This window comes from Suncus etruscus, chromosome X (genome assembly GCF_024139225.1).
Source record: "Suncus etruscus isolate mSunEtr1 chromosome X, mSunEtr1.pri.cur, whole genome shotgun sequence".
Taxonomy (NCBI): domain Eukaryota; kingdom Metazoa; phylum Chordata; class Mammalia; order Eulipotyphla; family Soricidae; genus Suncus; species Suncus etruscus.
Window position 1 is genome coordinate 92,619,898 of NC_064868.1, and position 26,966 is coordinate 92,646,863.

General features: G+C 39.8%; 1 protein-coding gene across 2 annotated transcripts in view; it reads right to left on the minus strand.

Moving 5' to 3' along the window:
• The window catches only part of GABRA3 (gamma-aminobutyric acid type A receptor subunit alpha3), a 211,418-nt gene that overhangs the window by 76,382 nt on the left and 108,070 nt on the right, over positions 1 to 26,966 (minus strand). Inside the window, exons 4-5 of one of the 2 annotated variants that reach the window (XM_049767503.1) lie at positions 22,069 to 22,136; positions 12,050 to 12,270 (exon numbers count right to left, since the gene is read on the minus strand). In XM_049767503.1, the coding sequence (XP_049623460.1) occupies positions 12,050 to 12,270; positions 22,069 to 22,136 (289 nt within the window). The remainder of the gene's footprint in view (positions 1 to 12,049; positions 12,271 to 22,068; positions 22,137 to 26,966) is intronic. The other variant, XM_049767504.1, reaches the window with a different exon arrangement.

The window sequence follows — 26,966 nt, forward strand, 5'->3', positions numbered from 1 at the left end:
GAATTTGAATGCAACCTGAAATTTTGTCAGCAGTGCCTTCACATCGGAGTTCTGTGAAACTTAGATTAGGACTTGGGATGCAGTGGATGATGTGTTCTTGGTCCCCCACTAGGATGTGAACTGGAAGTTGCAGCATCATTTGTGCTTGAGGACCTGTAGATACCTAACTTGCCTCTCACCCTTCTGCACATTTTCTGAGTCCCTGATAAACTGCTGTGTTTCTCCTATGCTCGGCTGGCCTTCCTCTCATTACAGTGAAGCTCACAACGTGGGATTTAGTGAGCCAGGAGCTGCTTAATGAATAAAGAACTCGAGGTGGAATCCTCTAGAGCAAAAGCCATTATAGCAAAAGACTTGGTGGGACAAAGCCATCAGTACTGGGCTGATTGGATTAGTGCTGGTCCCAGACCACTAACAATGCTGCCCAAATACCCTCCAGGGTCCCAGGGCACTCCAAAGCCAGGCGCTAGAAGGAAGGGCAAGTATAAGCTATTTGCATCTCAAGTAGGAAAAGAAGCTTTTCAGGGAGAGACATTTTTCAGGCACAAACACATTTTAAACCCATGGTCTCTGCAACAGCCCAAGCCTATAAACAAAATGGAGACAATCATAAAATCACAGACTTCAGCACGTAGGTCTGATTAGGAGAGTGAATCTCTTAGCTTGGCTCAAAAAGAATCAACTTTCTGGTTCAGAAAGAATCAACTTTCTTGTTTAAAAAGAATCAACTTTCTTCTTGCTAATGCAGCTTAAAGGAAAGGCACCCTTATTTTAACTTGCAGCTAAAGCAGGACACTTCTACCCTGTCACCCAGCACATAGTAGGTGCTATAATCAAGGGACTCACCTTGACAAACTGTAGATATGGATTCACCAGTCCCAAACCCCCATGAGGCCCAAGTTATGAATTCAAAACCTGACTTGCATTCCCAAATTGTCCACTCACAAGTCCATTCTGACTTAGGTTGACCTTTGCTATCGATTCTGTCCCCTTTGGAGTGGCTTCCAAGGAAGACCTTCTTGAGTTTTTCCAGTCACTGAACCAATTAATGTTGTAGCCTTTGCTCTACTGAAACTTCTGAGGTAGAATTATCTATTCGGGGGAAATCCCTATCAGATATCCACAGTCATCTGTGCTTCGTAAAGCAAAGTATTGAGTTTATAACGATTCTCTCAAGGTAGACATTGTTGTCATTCACTCAGATTCACCAAGGAAGGGCCCAGGATCCAAGGAGTCTTCCCACTGAGTTGGGCCTTCATCAAAACCTGGTAGATCAGGTTTCTCTGGAAACAGAACCAGATGGCCCCTTCTGGGTTCCCAACATAATCCAAGGGGACACAGGTGATATCAAGGAAATGGGGGGAACACAGTATGACAGAAGGAAGAGGATCACAGAAGGATGCAAGACTGGCAGAGGCTACAATGAGAAAAAGGCTGAGAAACATCTTTCTCCACCATTATTTGCATATAAATACAACAGATTTTTTTTAGATATGAATTTTGTAATTTTCTACTTTACTGTATTACTATATTATTGTGTCTAAGACTTTTTTCTGGCAGTCTTTAGAATTTTCTATACATTGGATCGTATGATCAGTGAATAATAATCAATCAAGTTTTAAAACCAATCTGAAACCCCTTAAAAATTTTTTTTTGTAACTGCCTTGGTTAGGATCCCGAATAAGATCACAATGAACAACTGCGGTGAAAATGACATTTTTTTTCTTGTATCCAATCTCTTAGAGGGAAAGGCTTTTATTTTTGCCTGCGGAGGCTGTGCATTTGTGACGAATGACTTTGACTCTACTGATGGAAATTCCTGCTCTCCCGGGCCCATCAAGGTTTCTGTAATCAGAAACAGGTGCTGAGTTTTAATGATACTTCCTCTGCGTCTAATGCCAGCACCAATAACTAACGACAGATAGTGGTTAAAGAAAGTGTGATATATATCCACAGATACACACAACGGAATACCACTTAACTCTAAGATTAAATCCTGCATTTTGCTACAACTTGGACAGAACTAACTAAATGATGGCATGCTAAGAGAAGTAAATCAGAGAAGAAAGACAAATCCAAATGCTCTCACCTATATGTGGAGGAAATAGAGCAAGGGGAGGGATAAACAATGACCACTGGGAAAAGGAAAAGCTAAAACCACCACCGGATGCCTCCAGGTGGGTAGAGCTACAAGGGCCCTAGTGGAGGGATGTTGGCATGATGGCAGTGTATGTGGGGCAGTGGCAATGCATGTCAAAACATTAATATTAATACAACTGTAAATCATGACTCCTCACTGCAAGAAATAAATGTTACACATAAATTACTTAAAAGTGTGTGTGTGTGGTGTGTGTGTGTGTGTGTGTGTGTGTGTGTGTGTGTGTGTGTGTGAAAGAGAGAAAAACAAAGGGCATTGTTGGGGGAAAGAAAGTGAGAGAAAGAAAATAACAGCTCGGAAGACCAGAGGAATGGGAAAGCACTTAAGACATTGTAAAGATATAAACTACACCACAGAGGATATTCTAAGGGGTGGGCTTGCAGTGGAGGGGAGTTATAAGCATTAGTAGGTAAAATTATGGTGATTACAGAAGAAAGGCAAACACAGGATGATTCACTTATCTGTGACCTATAAAATAGACCTGACCTCCTAAGACAGAGAAGAAAAGAGAACAAAGTGTGAACAAGATGAGAAAGAAATGATGGGGAAACAAAGGCCTAGGTCTCACTTATACTGGGGATAAGGACCATGGTCTAGCTCGACAGCCAAAGCACAGATTCAGCAACCCCAAAAACAGGAGATGGCAGCTGAGAGCACCCAACTGGAATGTGCCTTCCAAAGGGGCATTGGGGGTGAAGTCTGGGAGCCCTGGGGATGGGAGTTGACATTGGGCTGGGAGTGGTGTTCAAATATTAGATGCTAATAACTCAACTATCAACAACTTTGTAAAACATAGTTTTTAAATTAGATTTTTAAAATTTTAAATTTATGGTGATTCATTGAAGTGTTTATGGCAGGGACTGAGAGAAACAATTTGCATTTTAGACAGTCTCTGGGAGAAGTGTGGGCAGAGGCAGAATAACAACAGTAAAAGCGGTGGAATGATGTTACAGTAGCTGATACTCTAACAGTAATATTAACTACTGTTAATATCACTACTATGAAAATATACTTTCCAAACTATTTTTCATTTAATTTTTGGTTGTTGATCCACACCCAGAGATGCTGAGATATTGCTGGGGGACCACCTGGGATTCTTGGGGTTGAATATGTTAGCCACACACAAAGAAAATACCCTACCTGCTGTACAATCTCTCACTCTAAAACTTATCTACTTTTCATAAAAGCTATTCCATAGAGGTAATATTTTCACAACTAAACTGAGCCTGGATATGAAGCTTAAAAATAATAAATGATGATCCCCAAATGATGCAGGTTTATATTCAGTTATTGCTTTTTTATCCCACTGAGATTTATTTAATTATTTATTTTTAATGAAATCACCATGAGATTGAGTTAAAAACTTGTGGAAAGTGAATTTCAGTCATATAATGTTCCAATACTCATACCTCGATCAGTGTTTACTAAGTGAGATTCTGAAGGCTATGAATTACCATATATTCAAGAAGTAGTAATGACTATCCTTGGTGCCTGATTGGAAGTTGGTATGGGTCAGGATGACATGTGAGTAAGAAAAGAAGATGCCTAGATAGTGAAGTATTCTGGAGTAGGAAAAGAGACACCAATGTGTTAACAATGCCATTCAATGTAGAGGGAAAAAAGCTTTTGGGAAATGGCAGTGGCCAGGACAATAAGACTGGAAAATATGCCAAATAGCATTGTGCATTTGGAGGACTTCCTGATGAAAATGAGAAAAGTAGTTGGGAAGTTATATAGAACCCTTTTTCTTGTAGCTATAGTGAAACAGCATTGGTATTTAAAGAAATGAACAAGACTGGCAGATTATTTGTGTTAACACAAGTTGCTGGACTTAACAACTGTGAAAAATAGGTCCAATGTGATAGAAGCCTATTTCCTTCTCTTCAGAGTTCAAAGCAGGTGCACCTCATTGGCAGGTGACTGATTTCTAAGTGGCAATTGAGAGATCCACGTGTCCTTCATCTGAAAAATCCCTGGGACCCAACACATTTGTCTTCCAAGTCGAGTGCTTTAGCCTCATCAGTGTAGGTGCACGGGGTCATTTCTAAGCCTCGAAAAGCAAACTCAGCATCTACTGCCATTGTTTGGACTAAAAGTGGACAAACTGAGCTCCAAAGTAAGGCTGGATAAACAAACATTTTTTTTCTTAAAAACATCAGGAGATTCTTTCTTTTCTTAAACTGATATTTATAGACTCTAACAGGGGTCTCAAACTTCGGATGTTTGCGGCCCTCCGTACATTTTGTGGCCCTGCCCTAGAGGAATCTTTTTTTGTTTTGTTTTGTTTTGTTTTGTTCTAGTTGTTTGGGTCACACACTCCCAATGTTCAAGGCTTACTACTGACTTTGCACTCAAGGATCACCCCGACTTTGCCTCCTGTGGCCCCCAGGTAAATTGAGCTTGAGATCCCTGCAAGGACTCCTCCGGTTTTTTCTTGTTTGAATTTTTACCACCCCCTTTTTTCTTTTTTTCCCTACCTTCAAACAAAACCACATAACTTGAAACATCTTGTTCTGCCTCACAAATTGAGGGGGGGAAAATGGAAGGCACCAAGACCAAACAGTCATATATATGAACATGAGTAGAAATAAAAAATGATCAAATTTGAATACCAAATCCAAAGACAACTACAACAGAATCGATACCCAATCTACAACAGGCTAGACACAGAAGGGACCACTTATACTAGCAGAACAGGGGGCAAAGGAGGGGCGCTAATTGATGCAGGCTGGGAACAGGGGTGGAGGGAGGACAACATTAGTGGTGGGAATGCCCCTGATTCAATGTCACTATGTACCTGAAATACTACTATGAATGATTTGCAATGCACTTTGGTCAAAATAAAAATTATTAATAAAATAAATTAAAAAATTAGACCCTCAATTTCATTTTAGCAGAATATTTTTAATTTTTAAATTGAAAAAAGACATTGGGAGTGTATTTAAAGGTAGGAATTCTACTTGGCCATTTCTTTTTTTTTTTTTTTTTGGATTTTGGGCCACACCCAGCGATGCTCAGGGGTTACTCCTGGCTGTCTGCTCAGAAATAGCTCCTGGCAGGCACGGGGGATCATATGGAACACTGGGATTCGAACAAACCACCTTTGGTCCTGGATCGGCTGCTTGCAAGGCAAGCACCACTGTACTGTCTCTCTGGGCCCACCATTTCTTTTTTTAGTATAATTTTTATTTTAATCATAGTGGCCATTTCTTAGTTTAGGGAAGAATGTCAATGTCCCAAAAAAGGGAGAAGAAACCAAGAGTGGAGAAGAACAGATCAATATAAAGTTTTCAGCAGATCAGAAACCATTTGGATCTGTGGTATACAAAAAGGACATTTGAAACTTTACTTCTCAGCCCCTCCATCTGTGCAGAAAAAGACTGTGAGGTTAATTGAAAGGGCCTATCTGGAACAAGAGGTTGTGTCTTGAAAGGGGTAGAGTGTGAAGAGGAGTCACGTATTTTTTATTAATCTTTTTTATATATATCTTTATTTAAACACCTTGATTACAAACATGATTGTAGTTGGGTTTCAGTCATATAAAAGAACACCCACCTTCACCAGTACAACATTCGGAGTCACGTATTGAGTGTTCCTAGTGCCTCCTGCTGTGGTTCTCATCACGATGAGTCATCACAGAAAGAGTGGACAGATAGGTTCTGGAGCACACAACAGCAGTATTTTCTCACCCTCCTCTTGCTATGGCCCCCTTCAGACTTGGTTTCATTCTTGTGTGCCCCCCTGTCTTACTTGTTTACCCCCTGTCTTGCCCATGGATCCCCTGACCTCAAGCCAAGGCCCACTATTCATGCAATTTTTGCCCAAATATTCTGGGGTCCAAGAAAGCTGATTTAGAAGATAAATAAATTGTTCTGATTATATAAAAAATCAAGTAGCTCTGATTTAACAAAGGTGAAAACTAAAAAAAATATCACCATTCAAAGACATAGAAAAGATGAGCAAAATATGTTCATGAACTAACAATGACCATTCTATCTGAAGTACTATAGCAATTCTAGGCAATCTCCATCAAATCACAAAGACATTCTTCTTTAAGGACATGGAGTAGGCACCACTCAAATTTTTGTGGAGCCATACTACTCCCTTAATAGCCAGAGCAATTCTCAGGGAAAAAAGAGGAGAGGTACCTCATCCCATGGCTATGCAGTTAAGACTAATCAAAAGTGTGGAGTACTGGAATAAAAGCAAATGCTAAAATCAGTGGGACAGAAGTGAGAGACCAGATACAAATGTTCAGGGGTTAGGGCAGTGAATTTCTAACAAAGGCATCAAGTGAATGCTTGCTTGTCTAGAATACAGGCAGGAGGTAGAGGAGGAAGGAGGCAGGGGAGTGTTGGTGGTGGAAAGGTTGCACTGGTGAAGGGGGGTGTTCTTTTTTTTGTAACTGAAACCTAACAACCAACATGTTTGTAATCATGGTGCTTAAATAAAGATATAAAAAAGCCCTATATGCCCAGTGACAGAAGAGTGCATCATGAATATGTGGTACATATGTACAGTGGAATAGTACATATCTGTAAGAAATGATGCAATAATGCAATTTTCAGCAACATAAGTGGAACTAGAAGATATTATGTTAAATGAAGTAAGTCAAAAGAAGATGGATAAATACAAAATTATTTCACTTATATGTTGTATTTGGAATAACTGCATAAAAAATGCAATGGTCTAAATGGGGGTTGTTTTAAACCCCCTTTTCCCTAAAGTACTGTGAGGAGAAGGAAAGAAACTATGTAGAGGAGAAATACAAGTATAAAAAAGATGGGAATCAGGTGTCCAGTGGTCTCCAGTGAATTGGTGGAGAAAAAAAATAAAGGATAGTTCTAAATATCCAAGCTAAAGTCAACAATATTGGAATCAAGAGACCCAAATTGTAACAGTCTGAACTTTAAATGGGCCTGTTATATTGCAAGCTGAGGGTTGGGGGGAAAACTGTGATGTTTGGGATATTCTCTGGGATCATGATGTAGGGAGGTCAACAATGAAAGTGGGATTGACCCTGATTCATTGTATGTCTGAAAACCAACTATGAAGAACTCTGTAAGTCACAATGGTTTCAATAAAATAAAAATAAAAAAGGCATTAAATAGCACAAAGGAAGCTTCTTCAACAAATGATGTTGTGAAATGGTTAGTCACTTAGAAAAAATGAAACTGGATCCCTCTTTCACACTGTCCACAAAATTTAGTTCAGATGAAAAATAAGATTTTAGACCTGAATCACATCCAAAAAAATAAAAGAACTCTCCATGATATTGATCTCTGGGGTGTCATCAATAATTAAGTCAGCTAAATCCAACCTCCACCAAACTAAAAGAACTGTGGGTGAAATTATTTCTAAAATAAAGACAGGACTAAATGGAAGAAATTATTTAAATCCTATATATATCAAACAGAGGCAAATAACCAATTTTTAAAGCACTCACAAAGCACAACAAAAGGTAATAACATATATGAATAATTAACAAAATAATAATTTCATCCCCCCCAAAAATGGAAAAAAGAGATGAAAATATGTCTTCTTCAAAGAAATGAAAATCAAAATGACAATGAGATCTCACTTCTGACCAGTGAGAATGACCCATATCAAAAAGTTGGAATAAACCAGAGCTGACAGAAACACAATGAAAAAGGAACTTTTGACTATGCTGGTAAGAAAGTTATTTAGTTCAGATGGTGAAAAAGTCATACAAGTTCTCAATTAAAAATATAGCTTGATATAACCCAGCATCTCTGTTCCTTGCCAACTACCCCAAGAATACAAAATTATGATTTCATAAAGATCTATGAAGAGCTCTGTTCATTACAGACTATTTACAATAGCCAAGGGAAGTATATATCTTTGAAAGGCAATTTAAAATGTGATTTGCTTGGAATTCTTACCAACTACTCCTATAATCAGAAAGTACTTTCTGACTGTGATACATGGTAAAACTTACTGTCATGGGAGTTTTTCCCACAAGCATGTTAGGTACATGAGGGACTACCCCACAGCAACTTCTGCTCAGTACTGTATCCTTAAACTCTGGGTAACAATTTGGGTCTTACCACTCTAGAAATCTTTGGGAAAAATTCATCAATGAAAACTATAAAAAAGACATAGGACTTTTCCCAAGCCTGATGTCATTTCATGAATCCCTATCTTCAGTTTATTCTCCTAGGCCTCACCTTACCCCTATCTGCTTGGGCCTATTTGTGCTTATTTCTAAATCAAGAAATGAGGTAAACAATTCCTTCTTTCAGCCACTTGCTTCACACTTCCACAGTACTTTGGACGTTCCTGACCCGGAAATTCCATCGTTGACAGGATCCTCTAGTTAAAGGCTCTTATGAGGCTAAGTACCCATCTACCCACCACAGCAGCTTAAGCACAAGGGACTTCGAGAGCATCAAAAACGTGAGTTAAGCCTTATTTCTCAATACTCAGCTGGCACCCCAGTGCTTCAAAAGTCTTAAGTGACTTGTGTTGGATGAATGATTCAAGTCAATGTGATAAAATCTAAGTTAAAGTTAATCGCACTCCAAATAACAGAACCTAGTAGTGTTTCATCTATCATGCCTTGATGGCAAACAGGACAGAGAATAAAATGAGCATATTTACCTATATATTCACTAATAAATGTATTAGTGGAAATGCATTTCTATGTCCCTGCGTGGAGAAAATAATCAAGAAAAAAATTTTAAGTATCTGCATTATCTTGGTGGGCATCTGCCTTCTCTGTCTCATTCCCATTTAGAGTCTACGTGTGCTGCCATAAAAAACAGCAGGTAATGAGCTCGGGCCTGCACTCTTATGGCTGTCCAGAGGCCCAGAGATGAGGGAAACTCCCTGGGTTACTAAACCATGTCATCAATCTCTGGTCATATTCTTCTATGAAGCTGTGGTATTCTCCAGGAATCAAGACAATATTTTCAAGGGTTAGTTAAGACAATAACACAGATGCTGTTAAATAAGGCTTGCTGAAAATTATGATGTATTTTTCAGACTTGATTCAATTTGTACTTTTCTTGAGTCTGGCAAGACAAACCGTGGCAGCATTATTGTTAGAATGATCAAACAGATATTTTCCTTGCCACAAGTCACTGGATGAATAACTTGTAGCACTACAGCCAGAGTCAAACTTTTCAGTTTGGAACATCTGTCTCACTCAGGATCCAAGTTCCTGGGCTGACAGTGAAGCATCTACTGTGTAAGAAAAGCAGGACATTATCTGACATTCTAACTTCCAGATGATCTAGCTCTGAGCTTCTTCAACAGTATATGGTTGTATGTATAAGTGTATGTATATGTATGGAGTCTTATAACCGAATGAGTGGGTTAGGTCAACTTTGCTTCAAATCAAATTCACAATGATCAGTAAATATGTGATTTATATACTGGGAGCCACAGAAGTTTCATGGGCAAAAGGGGATCCTGAGTAGAAAATGTCAAAGACATTCTGCTTTATTCTACACTTCAGAATAAGCATGAGGGTATTTGACTCTGTTCTTCTTTCATCAAACATCACCATTTTGGCTAAATCAAACCAGAATGAGGAGCCCAGTGTTTTCCAGTGATTAATCTTTGATCTGCTTCATCTTTACTCTCCTCCCTCCACATCCTTTCTGCATTTCAAGATTGGCAAACTCTCCTCTCCTTTCCTTTCCTTTCTCCTTATAGCCCTCTTCCTATCAATCACTTGCCCTTTACCAATGCCATTTTCTCCAGTAGTTTTCCTCTCTTTCACTTACTCACATTCTCTGCTTTGCTCCTGTTCTTCTCTTCCTATTTGCCACCTAGCTTATTTTGATGTTCTCACTAGATTTTACTCAGCCGCAGCCCCTCTGTATCATTCTTTCCCTTGGACCACCTCATCCAATCCATCCTCACCTCTCTTCCCATTTCCCTGGTTCCATGACTTTTTCCAGAATCATAAATGCACTAATCTCGTCAAAGTCTTTTCTTTTCTATACTAAGTTACAAGAATGTCTCTTGACTATCTCTTTACTCCTGTCCTGGTCTCGAAACATTCTCCTTCATATGTCATAAACATCCAAGCCTGTGCATCTTAGGTTCGTTATCAAATATTTTACATCAACTCTTACTGCAGTGTGAGAAGAGGGCTGCCTTGCCTTTAATGGGAAAGATATCGGGTCTACTTAGGCAAAAAAAGTAACTTAAGGTTTTCCCTGGGAACTTATGTGAGCCAAAGCCCATTTTCACTGTACCCTCAAACTTTGTGCTTTGACTAATTCCTTTATTTAACTTCACAAGAACATGCCACTGTGTTTATAATGTGTCACTTTCTTTGACTCAAAAAGTAAGCAATTTTTGAGATGATGGTGGTCCCTAGAGGGGTAGTGAAAGTAGGGTTTGTTTTGGCAGTGTCAGAGCACTGGAAGTTGATGATGTTGGGATAGAGAGATGCAAGCTAAATCTGGAAATTTTGACAATAGCAGAAACCAATGATAAGCCAATGAAAATGAAAATAAAAAAGAGGGGCCAGAGCAGTGGTGCAAGTGGTAAGGCCTTGCTTGCGCTAGCCTAGGATGGACCTCAGTTTGATCCCCCAGCATCCCATGTGGCCCCCAAGCCAGGAGCAAATTCTGAGCTCATAGCCAGGAGTAACCCTTGGGCGTCACTGGGTGTAGGAATGATCCCTAAGTGGACAGCCAGGAGTCAGCCCTGAGCACTGCTGGGTGTATCCTCCAAACCAAAATCAAAAAGCTTTTTCTATTAACCCTAAAGATATCTATGACACACTGTTCCTCTAAGTCAAACAAGTCCCCAGGAAGTACTTACATCACTACATCTACAATGGCTCCTAAAATGCTTTCAGAATCATACTTTCAAAAGTATAAAATCATACTTTCAAAATTCAACTCCAAAATGCTCACTAATAAGGTTATAAAAATGGAAAAAATGGTGAAAATTTATGATGATTTTATGCATGGGGGTAGAAAATTATAAAATATTTTATGAAGATGTCTATATCAGTATATAAGTTGCATATATTTCATAAAAATAATATATTTTTGTTTGGGGGCTACACCTAGCAATAATCAGGGTTTACGTCTAGCTCTACACTCAGGAATTACTCCTGGTGGTGTTTAGGGAACTATATGGGGTGCTGGGGCTAGAACCAGGGTTGGCTACACTCAAGGTTAGCACCCTATCCACTGTATTATGTCTACAGTCCTTAAAAGACAATTTTAAATTATTTGGGAAATTTACTTCTATTAAATACTTAGCAATTCCAGACAATATGGTCAAAACAAATTGTTGCTATAATTAAAAAAATATATATTTGGTTTCATTGTACACATAAACACATATGTATGTCTCAGACAATAGCAATTTTTATCTAATCTTTCTCTCAAAAAGGCATTGTTGCAGCTAAGCCTGGCTTATTTGGGGTGTCTCAGTATTTACTGTGTTTACACAGAGCCTGTGCAAAGGACTGTCCCTCTGTGTATCCGCTAAACGGTTCACACTCAACTGTGCTTAGGAGTCACCCCTGATAGTGTTTGGGAGAATATTTGTAGTGCGAGGGATCAAACCCAAGTCAGCAACATGCAAAGTAAGATCCTTACCTGTTCCACTCTCTCGACCATAAGTATGTACTTAAGTGCCCTCCGATTTGTATGAACCTCACATTAGTTGATAAGTGCTTTTGAGTATACCTACATGTATCTGTCGTGAAGAGCTATGTCTCTATGTTGACTATAAAATACATGTGTGTTAATACATGCTCCTGCAATGTGTCAGTAAATATCATCTTGTGTGCTTCTAAACTCTAAGATTGACAGACCTTTCCCCAGAGAGTTCCAAGCATGCTGTGTTCCACCCCTGGCTCCCCCGTACACAGGTGATAGGGTGCCGCTCTCTGACCTCATGGTGTAGAGGAGGGTTCCATTGTCCACTAGTCTGAGCAGCTTGTTAGGCGTGGTCATATTGTGGGCCACTGATTTCTTGCCATTGTGGAAGAAGGTGTCGGGGGTCCAGATCTTGCTGGCCAGGAGATTGTTCAGAGGAAGGATCTTCATGGGCCCATCGAATTTCAGTCTTTCATCATGCCAGGTCTGTCGGAAAAACACGTCGATGGTGTATTCCTAGGGGAAAGCAGAGAGAACAGTGTTGGAGAAGAGCAGCGAGGAGCGCCCCTAGAGGCCTCTTGGCAAATAATCATCAACTTAGACTAAAGGAGTCGGTTAATAGTAACAGGTAAGAACAGCAAAGAAAGATCCTGGCCCAGAAAGATTCCTGGTGCAGGAAGCACAGCGACAATAGTCTGACACATTTCCTGTTTCGACTTGTCTTGAAAAGGCTGCAGTTCCCATCCATTAAAAGGAATCCTGGTGTTTCGGGGTACATTGCATTTGAACCTAAAAACAGTAAGTATGGGCAGTGAGTATTCTAGAACCTTCAATAAAGAAAAAAATTCAGGTAAATAAGATTAAAGATATGCATAGAAATAGGTAAAAGTGACCCAAAGAAAACAATTCATGAAATAAGTCAGATTTGCTCATATACCCCAGGATTATTCCTGGCAGTGCTTGGGAGCATATGTGGAAATAGGAATAAAAACATTCAGCCACATACCAGACAAGCACTTTACTCTAATACTATATCTATAGCAATCCAAAATTAATCTGAATACAAACTAAAGAAGAATAACTGATATTCCAGGCTTTACTAGAACATAACTTGTTTGATTTTAACTTTCTGTAATGGAAGAGAAAGGAGGGAAGAGACAGAATTTGGAAGCAATGGGAGCAAGTCACAGAAAACAAAAACTTGAGGGACTGGGTAGATAGCACAGTGGGTAAAGTACTTTCCCAGCTGCCAGCCTGGGCTCAATACCCAGCACCCCAACACCTCATGCTTCAACATTTAAGATCCCTGAGTGCAGAGCTAAGTCTAAGACCTGAAGATTGCTAAGTGTGGCCCCAAACAAACCAAAAATAAACAAAAACCCCCACCAAACTTGAAGCAAGCTTACCCTTCAAAGACAGTCAGAGCTAGGTCTCAAGCTGAATAATTCACACCTTTCCTTTTCAACCTCTGCTCCCCAAAACTACATTTCCCTAGGCAGAGATCACAGCCTTAAAGTAGCAAATAATTGGAAGATTTAGGGTTATAGGTTATGAAAGGAAGGGCCATAGGAAGGAATACACCCAAATTTGGGTATCTATACTCCCCAAATGCTGGCTGACCACTACAGTATAATACACTACACAGACACACAGAAACACACATGGAGAAGGCTCTGGCACTGAGTTTTTTTAATGCAGGTAGGGAAACTGGAGCAATAGTATGGGTGGGCATTTGCTTTGCATGCTGCGGGCCTAAGTTCCATCCCTGAGCACAGAGCCAGGAGTAGGCCTAGAGCACTGCTGGATGTACCCCCCTCCCAAAATTCAGAAAATTGCAAGAACAATATGGAAGTCTTTTTCTTGCTACATGAGAAAATAACCCAGAAAGGTGGTGAGTAATGAATGCATATGTGTTTGGCAGGAGTCTGAAAATGTTTTGCCTACCACTTCAAGAACAAGAGCTTGAAAATATTCAGAGAATAAATTCAGGGCCCTGCAAGCATGAGAATTACTAAAAGTTGAGTCTCAAAGTATGAGCAAAATCCCTGTCCAAATCCTTGGCTGACCATGAAATCACACCACCCAGGGAATACTATTTACCCAAGTAAAACAAAACAAACGAAGAGGTGCTTAAGATTCTTGGAAATAAAATCGCTTAATGGTTCTTATTATGACTTGTCATCATTGCAATCAATTCTTCCTTCCACAAATAAAAGAAGAGCCAGTCTGGCTCAACTCTTCTTCCAAGGATCCCGAGGACATTAATGATTGGGTGATTGTATAATGTTTTGTCTAAACTGGAATGTGAGAGGAGACTTAATCCATAATATCAAGACAATAATTACAAACCAAGACCTTGTCCAGAAAAGGGCTCAGAGTAGACACCCCCTTACACTGCCAGGGTCCCTTAAGGGTTCTAGCAGAGAGATGAAATGAACTAGACCAGACTAGATACAGCACAAAAATACAAAAAAGTAACTGTGTCTTGGTATGCTTGGGTTTTGTGTGGAGAGAGCTTAGGGGAAGCAAGCTTAGATTTAATTTAAGCTTGATGGGAATTCCCTTTCTAGTCTCCCCAATATTTACTGTGCCTATGCAAAAAAGCACAAATTAATTTTGTTGTTGGTGTTATTGTTGTTTTTTCTTTTTTTGTGTGCTCTGTTTTGTTTTTATTTCAGGACCATGGTTACTGTTTAGTTGTTATCTTTATTTTTTCGTGTTTTCGGGTTCATTTTTTTGATTTTTTTGTATGATTTTTATGTTTTTCTTCCTTTTTCCCTTTCTTCTCTTAAATTGATTTTTATAGCCTCTAGAAGGAGTCCTCCCATTTCTTTCTTGTTTGATTTTTACCATCCTCCCTTTTTCTCTTTCTTTTTTCTTCCCTCCAAACAGAACCACATAACTTGAACCATCTTGTTCTGCCTCACAAATTGAGGGGGAAATAATGGAGGGTACCAAGACCAAGCAGGTATATGAACATTGAGTAGAAATAAAAATGATCATACTTAAACACCAATCCAAAGCCAATGACAACAGAATCGAAACCCAATCTACAACAAGCTAGACACAGAGGGGACCACTTATACTAGCAGCCCAGGGATCAAAGGAGGGGATATTGGATGCATGTTGGGAACAGGGGTGGAGGGAGGACAACACTGGTGGTGGGAATGTTCCTGATTCAATGTCACTATATACCTAAAATTTTACTGTTAAAGATTTGTAAACTAATTTTGGTCAAAATAAAATTTATTTAATTAAATATATATAAACTTGATGACTCATTTGGTGCTTACTGATACGCTGCTACAGCACCTGAAAATTGATATTTTTCTAAGGGTGACCTGTAGAGTGATATACAACATCAATTACAACACTTGGACAAGACAAGGCCAAAAATGGTTTGCTGAAAATAAACTAACAACCCATAAAACTAACACACCTTGAATAATCGTTATTCGGTAGTGTGTCTTCTTATTTTGTTCTACTATGCTGGATGCTCACTGGGTTGCCCAGAATAACTCTAAGCAACTCACACTCTACCTGGGAGTTAACAGGCGCTCAATAAACTCTTTTGCATGAACAAAGGATTGGATGCATCTTCAGGCAGAGAACTACTGAAAGAAATTCTTCACCTAGTATAGTAGAAACAAAATCAGCAGGTGGGTGGAAAGAAACAGCACAAGAGTTGGCACACTTGTGAACAAACTCAAGAAACAATGAGGCTTCTAAATCATAACAAAGACTATAAAAATGAGGTGGGATCTATGATTATAGTCAGTCAGCTATTATAGGGACTAATTCATGTTTGTATTATCTGAGAGGGGAGTTGAGACATGAGAATTTAGGATAAGTAAGTATGTTTATGTTTAAAAGTCACTCAGAGGTAGACTAAACATAGAATCTAAAAAGTTACAAAACGCTAAAGAAAAACATATGGAAAGATGAAAAATATTTCAATACTGGAGAAAACAATGAAAGAGAAAATAATAAAAATATGGGGGAATAGAAAATAAAACAAGGTAGAAGAAATACATGAATAAGAGGGCCAGAAAGAGTACAGCACTTAAGTAACTTGTTTTGTGCACAGCCTTCCCAAGTTTGATCCCCAGAAGCCCATATGGTCCCCCTAAGCACTACCAAGGGTGATTCCTTAGTGCAAAGCCAGGAGTAAACCCTGAGCATCTCCAGGAGTGGGCCAAAAACAAAACACAAAATGAAGGGAACAAAATATATACCAAGTAAAAACAAGCAGCATAGTTATGTTATATGTCTATATGTGTCACATCTAAGGACACCAAAACACAGGTTAAAATTATGGGCTGAAACATATGCATAGGCAAATCCTAACCAAATAAAGTAGAACTGTAAAACAGACATAATAGACTGCAAAAGATATTTCTTTTTGAGATAAAATATCATTACACTAAAAATGGAGAGTCCCTCATAGAAAATAAAATGACATACTGAAAATGTCGGCATACAGGACCACAGAGATCAAGCATGGGGAGTAAAGTACTGGCTTCACATGTGGTCAGCCTGGGTTTGCTCCCCAGGACCACAGGAGTGGTCCCTATGAACAGAGCCAGGAATAAGCCTTGAACACTGCCAGAAGTGGCCCAAATACAAAATTAAAAAATATGCATAATGTGGGCACAAAATACATAAGGCAAAATTAAATTATCAAGGAGAAAGCAACAAAACCATAGACTCAATAAATGAAAAAGCAAACCAACAAGTATATAATTAAAACATAAAAGCAATGTAACTGACTCGGCTGAGTTAAAGACAATGCATAGAGTGGAAAAACTGTGAATTCAAGATGGTGGTTATCTCTGAGGAGGGAAAAGAGTGAGAATGAGCTCAGGATAATTATAGAGGGAACTTCATTTTCTTTTTGACAGTTATTTCTTAACAGGAAAAGTTCTTAATAGTTAAGATTTAAATTGAGGGGCCAGAGAGATGGCATAGTGGGTAGGGTGCTTGCCTTGCATGTGTCTTACTTGGGTTCCATCCTTGGCACCCCAACTTCTGAGTATAGAGCAGGAACCACCCCTGAGCATTGTTGGTGTGCCTCCAAAACCAAATAAGATAAAATTTAAAAATAATAATATTTAAAATAAAGTAATGGGTAACTATTTACCTATTATTGGATATTTTCCTATATGTAGCCAACACTATTGGGAAAAATTACATACTATTTATTTCCTTCATACTATTCCTGACCTTAGTCCCAAAGGAATGTGATTTGGATCTAACTGTTTCTAGTGCAATCCATTCTTCCCTTACAAGTTGAGCCCATATTTATTTTCCTGAGGTGATATACCCCCAATTGATAAATAAGTTCTGTTGGGTTTGGATGAAGCATTTCCATCACATGTTCCAGATGATAAGCCTAAACTCGCCTCTTGAAGAGGCATTCCCTCGATTGTGCAGACATGGCACTTAGCCCTGAGGGAAGCCATTTCCGGTTTAATGTTTTCAGCCCTTCGAGACTCTCCTGTGTCAAACCAGGCTGCCAAAATGAGAGCAGAAGTCTCAAAGAACTTTATATTTTGTGCCAAGGCACTTGACACTGCATGAAAGGCCTTTCCATGTCCCACATGCAGGCCCCAACCCCTGTTTTTATTTTCTAATCCATCCTCTATTCTCTGCCTTCCTCATTCTCAGTCAGACATGCATCACTCATGTTCTTCCTTCAGTCTTAGCCCTTCAAACAGTCTCCTCAGTAATGTCTATGTCTCCTTTGTGTCCATTTGACACAAGAATAGTCCAGGAGATTCCCAGTCGTCCCTTTCTATGTTGGACACAGAAGTGTGGCGTCATTTGAAGTGTGGGGAAACTGGTGGACAAGGGCTCTCCTCCATTCTGTGTCTGAAACCACTAGTAAGTCAGGGCTACAAAGTAGCCACAGCCAGTTTTCCCAGTGCCAGAGAGCAATGGAGAAACTTTAAAAGTCAGAGCCTCCAGGAAACATACCGTTTTGCCACTTTTCTTTGCATTAACTATTTTTCCCCAGCCAGCCCTGGATACTTTGGTAACCTCAGAGACCAGTCACCAGCTGTTGTCAGGGCAGAAGAGCCTGTTCTCCAGAGTTCTGGTCTACCTGTTTGGTTTCCCATTTTATGGGTTCTCATCAAAACAACCTTGATCTTTGTTTTCTCACTAAAGTGGATGCTTGGTTCTCTTTTTGAATTGTTACTTGCATATACATATACTGCTTCAGAAGCTTCTCTATTGGTGATGTTGATAGCTGGTACTTGGGAAGCAGGTCACTACGAAAGTGCATCCTGGGAAGAATGTGAAGTGACAACACTGAGACTTGTCATGAGAAGTTTCCACCCAGGATGTTCTCTCTCTAACTTGACCCATCTGACTCGTCTTTATTTTCTGACTAGCTATAGCTGGCCCTCCCGATGGGTATCTGCTGAATGTGTCAGAACTCAGAGACACTGTGTCCCACACCTCTCCTGGGCTCAAGGGCATTGAGTGTTAGGACAGAAACTTTGTCAGAATGTAATTTGGACCAGAAAGGAACACAGTGTTCTTCTCAGCTGGTAATTTTCTTTTTCCTTTAATCTTAGTGATTTATGCTGGGCAAATAAAAAAGGTAAATGTTCATGCCATACAATGCAATTCTAAAAGAGATCCAGAGTGACGATTTCATAGTGACACACCATAAAACACCGAGGTGATTACCACAACCAAGTTAATTAACATTTCATTTACTTCACACACAGCTGTAATTATATTTTTGTATGACAAGAACATCTAGTACACTCTTGAAAAATGTCAACTATTTCTTTTGGATTTTCCTTTCCAATCACTAACCATTATGCCAATTCTTTCTTTTCAGGGACAGTAGGGGGTATGGGGGATGGAACCTGGTTCAGCTAAATTCAAGACCAACACCTCCCCGCTATATTTACCCCAGCCTCTCAACTTTCTTTTCTACCCCAATCTCATGCCCACAGCCTCTTATTTCCATGAATGGAGTAGCCACCAAACCTAATGGGCAAAGCTTTGAGTCATCAACCATAAACCATCCTGCTATTCAAAAGTGAACCCCATGGGAAGCTACTTTCTTTCTCAACTTTAGAGTTCATATTAATGTTTAATACTGTGTCAGTGAACAGTCTGTGAGTTTCTGTCCCACAGGCTGGCCATACACAGATGAATCTGCTAAGTCTTATACCTTTGCAGAACTTTCAATCAAGTGAAGAAACATAAACTAAAATTTCCCTTAAGTTCACTTTTTCCAAGAGTCTGGAGCAATAATCCAGCTCAGAAAGCACTTGACAATCATGCAGTTGACCCAGGTTCAATACCTGGCATCCCATATGGGCCAGGTGTGCCACCCCCCAAAAAACAAATTCAGTTTGTTCACTAACATTTTTGTTGTATTAGAATAGCTGAGAGAATGTGCCTGGCCAGCACTGAGGCAATGACAGTGCTGTACTTACCAGATCTGGTCCTTCCTGGTGCTGTCTGTCCACAATTCTTGGGAAGTTAGTGCTGGGCCAAGTAATACCATTACTGCAAAGGGTTATGTGTCCTGCTAACTCTGTACTCATATTAGCAACACAAAATTTCCTCCTTGTGAAGAAAAGATGAGCTTTTCTTGGGGTAAGAGTCTGGGTAAAAATGCTTGATTTAGTGGGCAGTAAGTCTAAGATACCAATAGCCCAAATTTCCATCCCTTTCCCAGGCAGCCTGGGTTTCCAGGGGGCTGGTTCTAGCTTTGACCATTATATGGTGAGATGAACATCTCATGTTTTACCAAAAGTCACCTCTGGCCCTACATCATTGCCTTAGTCACCTTAAATCATTTAGGAGAAGACAGTTTGAGAAACTACCTAAAAACCCATAAACTACCTGACTGGCCAGAGTGATCACAGATATTCTGCCTGTTGACAGAATAGAAGTGTAGCCAAAATATCCCTCAAAATTATCTTCTCAGACTCCTGAGCACCAGAGAGCCTTGATATTTCTCTTGATTAATCAGGAGATACAAACACACCAAAACAAAAAAATGAAACAAGGAATATGAGAACAGACAACAAGAAAGAATAGACAAGTTTTGAGGACTCAGAGATCCTGTGGGCCAGTGTGTGTGGAAGAATCTGGCAATGGAGCTTCCTGGGCAAGGGCTCTATGTCTGGGTACTTTAATTCACTGTGTGTATGTGTGTCTGTGGAGTATTGGGGTGGGGAAGGGCCATTTCTATCCTGCATGTCTTTTCTTGTGTGCCAGCACTTTTTTTTGAATATGCCTGTGAATGCTCATTCCTGACTGAAATGTAGGTCTGAATGGTCAGTAGGTGGGCACATCGCTTCTCCCTTCAGCATCAGGTATTGGCATATAAAAACTTGAATCCCTCTGCTCATTTTCTGCAATACCGAGAGAGACCTGCATATTTCTAATGAGTCTGCTTATTGTCGGGTATAAGCACTGCCCAATAGTGGGTGGGCCCTTGATTCTCTAGTGGGACTTCTGATAAGCATTTGTTGAATGACCACGTTTTCATACATAGCTGTATACCAACTTTGTGTAGTTGAGAGATGGAAGTGTGGACACATGGGTTTGCTTTCTGTCCTGAATACAGTGACCTTGGACTCTACTCATCACTCCTCTATTATACCCCTCACTGCACACCTGGGGTAGCCGAAGTACTCTACTCTGGTAAGTGGCAGAAAAGCCATGAAGACCTGGCACTTGCCAGTAAGGAGTTCACATAAAGTTGGCTTAGCCACTGTTCCCTCTTTTTTTCAGTACTTGAAAGGCAGAGTGCAGGCCTTTCTCTTTCTCTCCAGGCTTCAAAGGCACTCATAACTCCCTGCTGGCTTAAGCTCCTAACTCCCACTCTCTGCTTCATGCATGAGTCATGGCAAACCAACGGGGCAGAATTTAAGCCACCAGAATGCCAAAGGAAGCGTTCTCAGGAGGCAATATTCTGATTGTCCTAATCAAATCCACTCAATAGCTCTGCATAACCCAGAGGACACATTCTTATTATGTGTCAACATGACTGTTCGGATTTACCCAAAAGGTCAAAAAAAGCCTTGATTCCTTCTAATCCCACTGAATAAAGAAGTAGAGGGGGAAAAATCCATAAAAGTTCAACTTGATTTTTTCATAGATTTAAAATGTTCATTTTCCACACAAAATGACTCACAGAAACTTTCACTTTGTAGAACTAGAAGTTCTGAAAATTTCTCAGGCCTGCAAGGCATGCTGAGAAGAGCAAAACTTCTTTATTTTCCTATATTATAGTGATTCAATCAAATCTTGGACATTCGGGATGTATAAAGGGGCTTGCTAAATGAGTGCTTCCTGCCTTAACTCCCCACACTACAATTGGTGCCTGGTCCACATTTAATGAGATATGTAGAAAGAGTTCTTCCAGTTGACATAAAAGAGTTCAGACCATGACTAGTTCTGTGGCACATGGACTGTATTCTTGGTCACTTTTACCTTTGCAGGAATTAAACTTACCATATCATGTCTGACACAGTGCCCAACTGGTCACAGAGATGTCAGTCCTCACTCCAGTCTATTAAAAACCACTGCCCAAGGACCAGAACCATAGCACAGTGGGTAGGGCATTTGACTTGCAAGCAATGTACTCAGTTTCGATACCCAACAACCTATATGGTCTGTGAGCCTGCTAGGAGTGATTTTTGAGCACAAAGCCATGAGTAACCTGGGTGCTTCTAGGTCAAAAAACAAAAGAAGAAGAAGGAAGAAGAAGAAGAAGAAGAAGAAGAAGAAGAAGAAGAAGAAGAAGAAGAAGAAGAAGAAGAAGAAGAAGAAGAAGAAGAAGAAGAAGAAGAAGAAGAAGAAGAAGAAGGAGGAGGAGGAGGAGGAGGAGGAGGAGAAGGAGGAGGAGGAGGAGAAGGAGGAGGAGGAGGAGAAGGAGGAGGAGAAGGAGGAGGAGGAGGAGGAGAAGGAGAAGGAGGAGGAGGAGAAGGAGGAGGAGAAGGAGAAGGAGGAAGAGAAGGAGAAGGAGGAGGAGGAGAAGGGGAAAAGGAAAAGAGAAAGGGAAGGGGAAAGGGAGGGGAAGGGGAGGAAGAAGTACTGCACAGTTAAGTTCTCTGAAACTCCTTCCCAGTAGTGCTTTTAACTTTTCCCTCTGAATATTCTGTAACAGCCCAGTCAAATCAAGTACCCAAGAAACAGATCTCTTGCAAGACAGCAAACCAGGAGCAAGTCACATACCTCATTACTCTGTATATGGCATTGCCTGAAGAAGACACTGCTTGATTTTCTGGGATTTGGATTCTGTGTCACTTCTACCTGTGCAGGAACTAGACTTACCATGTCTGTATCTGATACAGGCCCAAAACTGGTCACATAGATATCAGTCTTCACTTCCGTCACTGCATCTGGCCAAAAGTTAAATAGAGAAAGCAAAATTTTCATGAAAAACAGATTTCTTTATTCAGAGTGCCCACTGCCACATGTGCCAGCCACATCCTACTTTTGTCAGTGTTACTGAGCCTAGAAAAAGAGACCCCAAACATCAGACTTCTAAAGGGTACTTAGAAATCTGGCACTCATATATATTGGCCTGGCTGTGGCACGCAGCAAACATTCAAATCCCCAAATCTCTGCCACTTGGGACACATGCCACCTGTCCTATTGGGCTCAAAGGACAGAGTGATGTGGAGCATTGGCTGGATAGAACAATCAGTAATTCCCTGCCAGGGTCTTCACACACTACGAAAACAGCCTGGCTTGAGAATTCAGCACCTGAATGACAACTGTCCATGAGAGATTTGGAATGAAGGAGAAATCAACATTTCGAGACTGAATCCGGGGATTTGAAGGTGACTAGTGCCACCTACCATATTTTGTTTGCATTTCTTTTTTGCTAGCTCAAACTTTCTGCTGGCTGCCTTACCAGCTCTCACCAGGTATGCAGGGGAAGCATTTTGGCTGTTTCATCTGTCTCCCAAGCACCCGGCAAAGGGGCTTCCCAGGAACATTCCCATCAGCAAGTGGTGGACTCCAATCACTTCTTTGCCAAGGTACAAAATAACATCCACATCAAGAAAGTTCTGCTACCACTGTTTCTCTTTCTCTGCTTCTGTCTGTCCTATTTATTCAATTTTGGTCCAGACTAGCCCACCCAGTCCAGAACACCACAGTGTGGGGAAGACTGTACCAGCCTAGCAAATCCACCCCAACTGCCAAATCCCTTACCATGAATTACATTCACTTCAAACAAGTCCCACTCCAGTCCTATAGGTACAAGTGCTATAATGTATCCTCAGAGCAGAACTGAAGAGCAAAATGACCCTATGAGATGGTGTAGGTAGGTAATGGCATCATTACCATGCTCTCTAGCACCAATTTTATCTTATGGACAAGTAGAGAATAAATTCACTTCATCTAGAGAAGAACTCCTTCATTCATCCAGTCCTGGTTATGGCTGGCACATACTTTTGATTTGGGTGACTTGCTATTATTCTCCAGAAGCTCCAAACTTCGAGCACCCTCAAGGCCACTGCACTCACCCACAAACAATCCATTTTCAGAAGAGACAATGATGGCAGTTTAGTTGCCAGTCTATCCACGAAAGCACCCCCAAATTTAATCAAAAAATGGCATGTCTCTGAATCCAGAGCTGTATTTTAAACACTTGGGTTGAGACCAAATATTAGGACAGCATGAAGAGCGATGGCTTTGCAAGCTGCTGAACCTGGGTTTGATCCCTGGCAGCTCATATGGTCTCCTGAGCAACACCAGGAGTGATTCCTGAGTGCAGAGTCAGGAGTAAGCCCTGAGTATCACCAGGAGTGTCTCCAAAAATTAAAAAAAATAGTTGGGTTGTCACTCAGAACTGACTTCCCCTGGAGCCATTTCTGTGCCTGAAGATTACATAATATCGGAGAGCAAGAGTCAAGTCCCTAAGACTCCCCGCTAAGATACATTGCCTCATTCACTTACTGAGGATGGTCATTGCTGTTCCCCTAAAATATGTACAACAAAATTCATGCTGACATTTGAGTCCAATACTCCAGGCAAGACATACTCAAACACACAACCACCTTCTAAAGCAATTGCATGGCAAAACTGTGATATTGCAACACATAAAAATCCTGGAATTCCAGACATGGGGAGGAAAAAGGGGAAGAAAGAAAGAACAGAAAGTGTTAAAAGACCACGCTGGTTCCTAGGGGAGAAGGCAACTAAGTTGAGTAGAGCACGAGGCTAGGATTCCTGAGCTTGGCCCCAGGATACTGGCTACCTTAATTGTCTGTTTTCCGGTTGGCTGCTGGCTTGTCCAATCCAAGTTTGGGATCAGTCAAATTCTGACTTTCTCCTGGATTAAGTACGGACGCTGACTAATGGTCCTGCCCAAAGTATCTGACCTAAAGTGTCCAGTGGTATCAAAAATCAAGCTTTCTGGGCTTCTGAGGAAGATAAGATTTATACAAATCTGCAGCTATATTTTTCTTTGTTTACGTTTAAATGACATCCAGGGTTTGCTAAGAGGCAAATCATATAGGGAGAGACCAAGAAATTTAGGCCAGAACTTTTTCTGGCTTTGCAGAAGGGAATCAGAGTTGTAAAGCTTGGTTAGTACTTTAGACACCAGATACCTTTCTTCCTTCATTTCTGTTCCATTTGGAAAAATATGAAGACAAGGGAATTAAGGGTTGTGGCATAAAATAAGGTGAAGGTAGGTGAAGAAGAGACAATGACAAGAAGAAGGACGAGCCGGAGAGACAGCACAAAGAGAAAGTCATGTCCTTGCACGAGGTTGACCACAGTTTGATCCCAGCTCCCACCTATGGTCCCTTAAGCACCACCAGGAATGATCCTTGAACAGTAACCATGGAGAAATGGAGAAAGCCCTGAGCACTATCACATGTGCCCCCAAACCCCAAAATAAAATGTAAATGTCAATGAAACAGATATGTGGACTATGAAGAGCAAAGATAGATATTTAAAAAGAATAAGATTAATGTAACACTTTGAAAAGAATAACATTGATGTAGCCCTAATATGGCAGAACTTCAGAAACAATAATACAAAATGAAAATGAACATTATAATAGACCATTGATTATCAAGAGGCTCCACAAACTTTCAATGAAAAAATAAGATTTTAACACTTTGTGGGAATGAAAGTCATAGTCAAGTGAAAGGAACAAATTTATCAAAAAATATGTCCCACAGAAAATAGGAAACTCAATGGAAAAGTGCCAAATATCTATTAATGCTGTTTAGTATGTAATGAAGAATTATTACACAAACAAAACAATAATGAATTCTTCTAAACACGTAAGGAAGATTAACACCAAACTTGCTTCTGAGAAAGGCATGAAAAAGAATAATTTCAGATAATTTTGTAAGAAGTCTACGGTAACTTAATGAGGACATTACAAAAATGGAACATGACAGATCAATGTCTCTCATTAATTAAAGGTGCAAAAACTGAGAAACTATTTGCCAATTTATCTTAATCTTTTTGCATTTTCGCTTTAGAGCTCTTGCATATTTTTTATTGATCATAATTTTAGATCTGATTTCAAAATGTGGCCACTGCCATATAAAATACAACTGCTTTTCTATTTGCTCCAGCAATGCTGTTGCAGTAATTCATTAACTCGGAGAATTTGTCTATTCCTCTAGGTTTTCCACATACATATTCATAACATTTTTCAAGTATAAAAGAAGAACTAAAAGCAAGCTTCCTCTTCTTGCTAACTTTTCCTAGTAGAAAATGTTTTAATAATGTATTATAGGTTCGCTGGTTTTTGTTATATCCTACTTCATTTATTTTTAATTTTTAATTTATGGAAGCATGAAAAAGTATATACTCTAAGCGAATGCAGCCTCAATAAACTAAACTTACTCTATACAAAATTTCTATTTTAAGTATGCAGAAAAATGATCATAAATCAGTTTGCATTTTATTAAATGGTTCAGCATCTTTTAGGATACTATTTTTTCTCATTTTCCATTACTAAGGTAGATGAAATAGATTGTGTATCAATTGAAATATGAGTTGCGAACCACTTTTTCAGCCTTAAAATTTGCTTGATCATAGTGTTTTTAATGTAACATTTTTTAAATTATTTAATATATAGGGTGGTTGATGCCTCTTTTGATGCATAATAGGTTTGTTTTATTCCATTTTATTAATTTTTATAATTGATTAGGCAACATGGCTTACACCAGTGTTAAGATCGATAGGTAAGGCACATAATATTACTATACCACATGCCACACCCCACTGGCACCAACAGCCAATGTTACCCTATATTCGTTCTCATTGGCCTATGACCTGTCACCAGCCCCCCCCCGGTAACCTTTGTTACTAGGTAACTGTCCTCCTACCTACCACTATATCTCCACATGATTCCAAATGAACACGCAGATGAAGCTTATAGAATTGAAACCCCATCTGCATCCTAATATAAACAAGAACATTCTTTCTGGAAAGTCGAGCAGTCTTCATTACCAAACATACATTTCCATCTTTTGCTTGACAACCACCCCCCAAACTCAAGGTGTCAAAAAGTGATGTTTTTCTAAAATATCTTGCACATCTAAAAATACTCAGTGCCTTTATGCAAGTTTTGTGAATTTTCTTACCCTGTGCCAATTCTATTGAATTCAAAAACCAGCAAAACGATTCAAACTAAACATTCAAGACAGAGTTTTCCAACCAGAGGCCTTATGACTCTCTGTACCCTCAGGATATTCCAAGGGGGGGGTCAAGGTGACAATCACATAAGTGAGAGGTCCTAGCATGTGCCTAGGGAATAAATGGAGAGAATAGGAAGGAAACATGGTTGAAAGAGATCCACCAATGATTGAAAAATATTGATTTCAAGGCTGCAAAATTAGTATGCAATAGTTCATGGCTCTCTTATATTCAAATAATAAAACAGAAGAAAGAGAATTTTTTAATTCCAATCACAAATGTGCCTCAGAAAATCATATACCTGGGAATCAGCTTAACCAAAGATTTAAAGACCTATACAAAGGCAATGACAAAACACTACTTCCAGAAATAAAAACGAATATAAGGAAATGGAAACACATCTCCTGTTCATGAATTGAGAGGATTAAGAACTCAAAATGGCAATACTCTCCAAAGCACTGTACAGATTCAGTACAGGCCCATAACATTTTTTTCAAAGAAATAGATAAAACACTCCTAAAATGCATATGGAACAATACAACCTCCACAAAAAT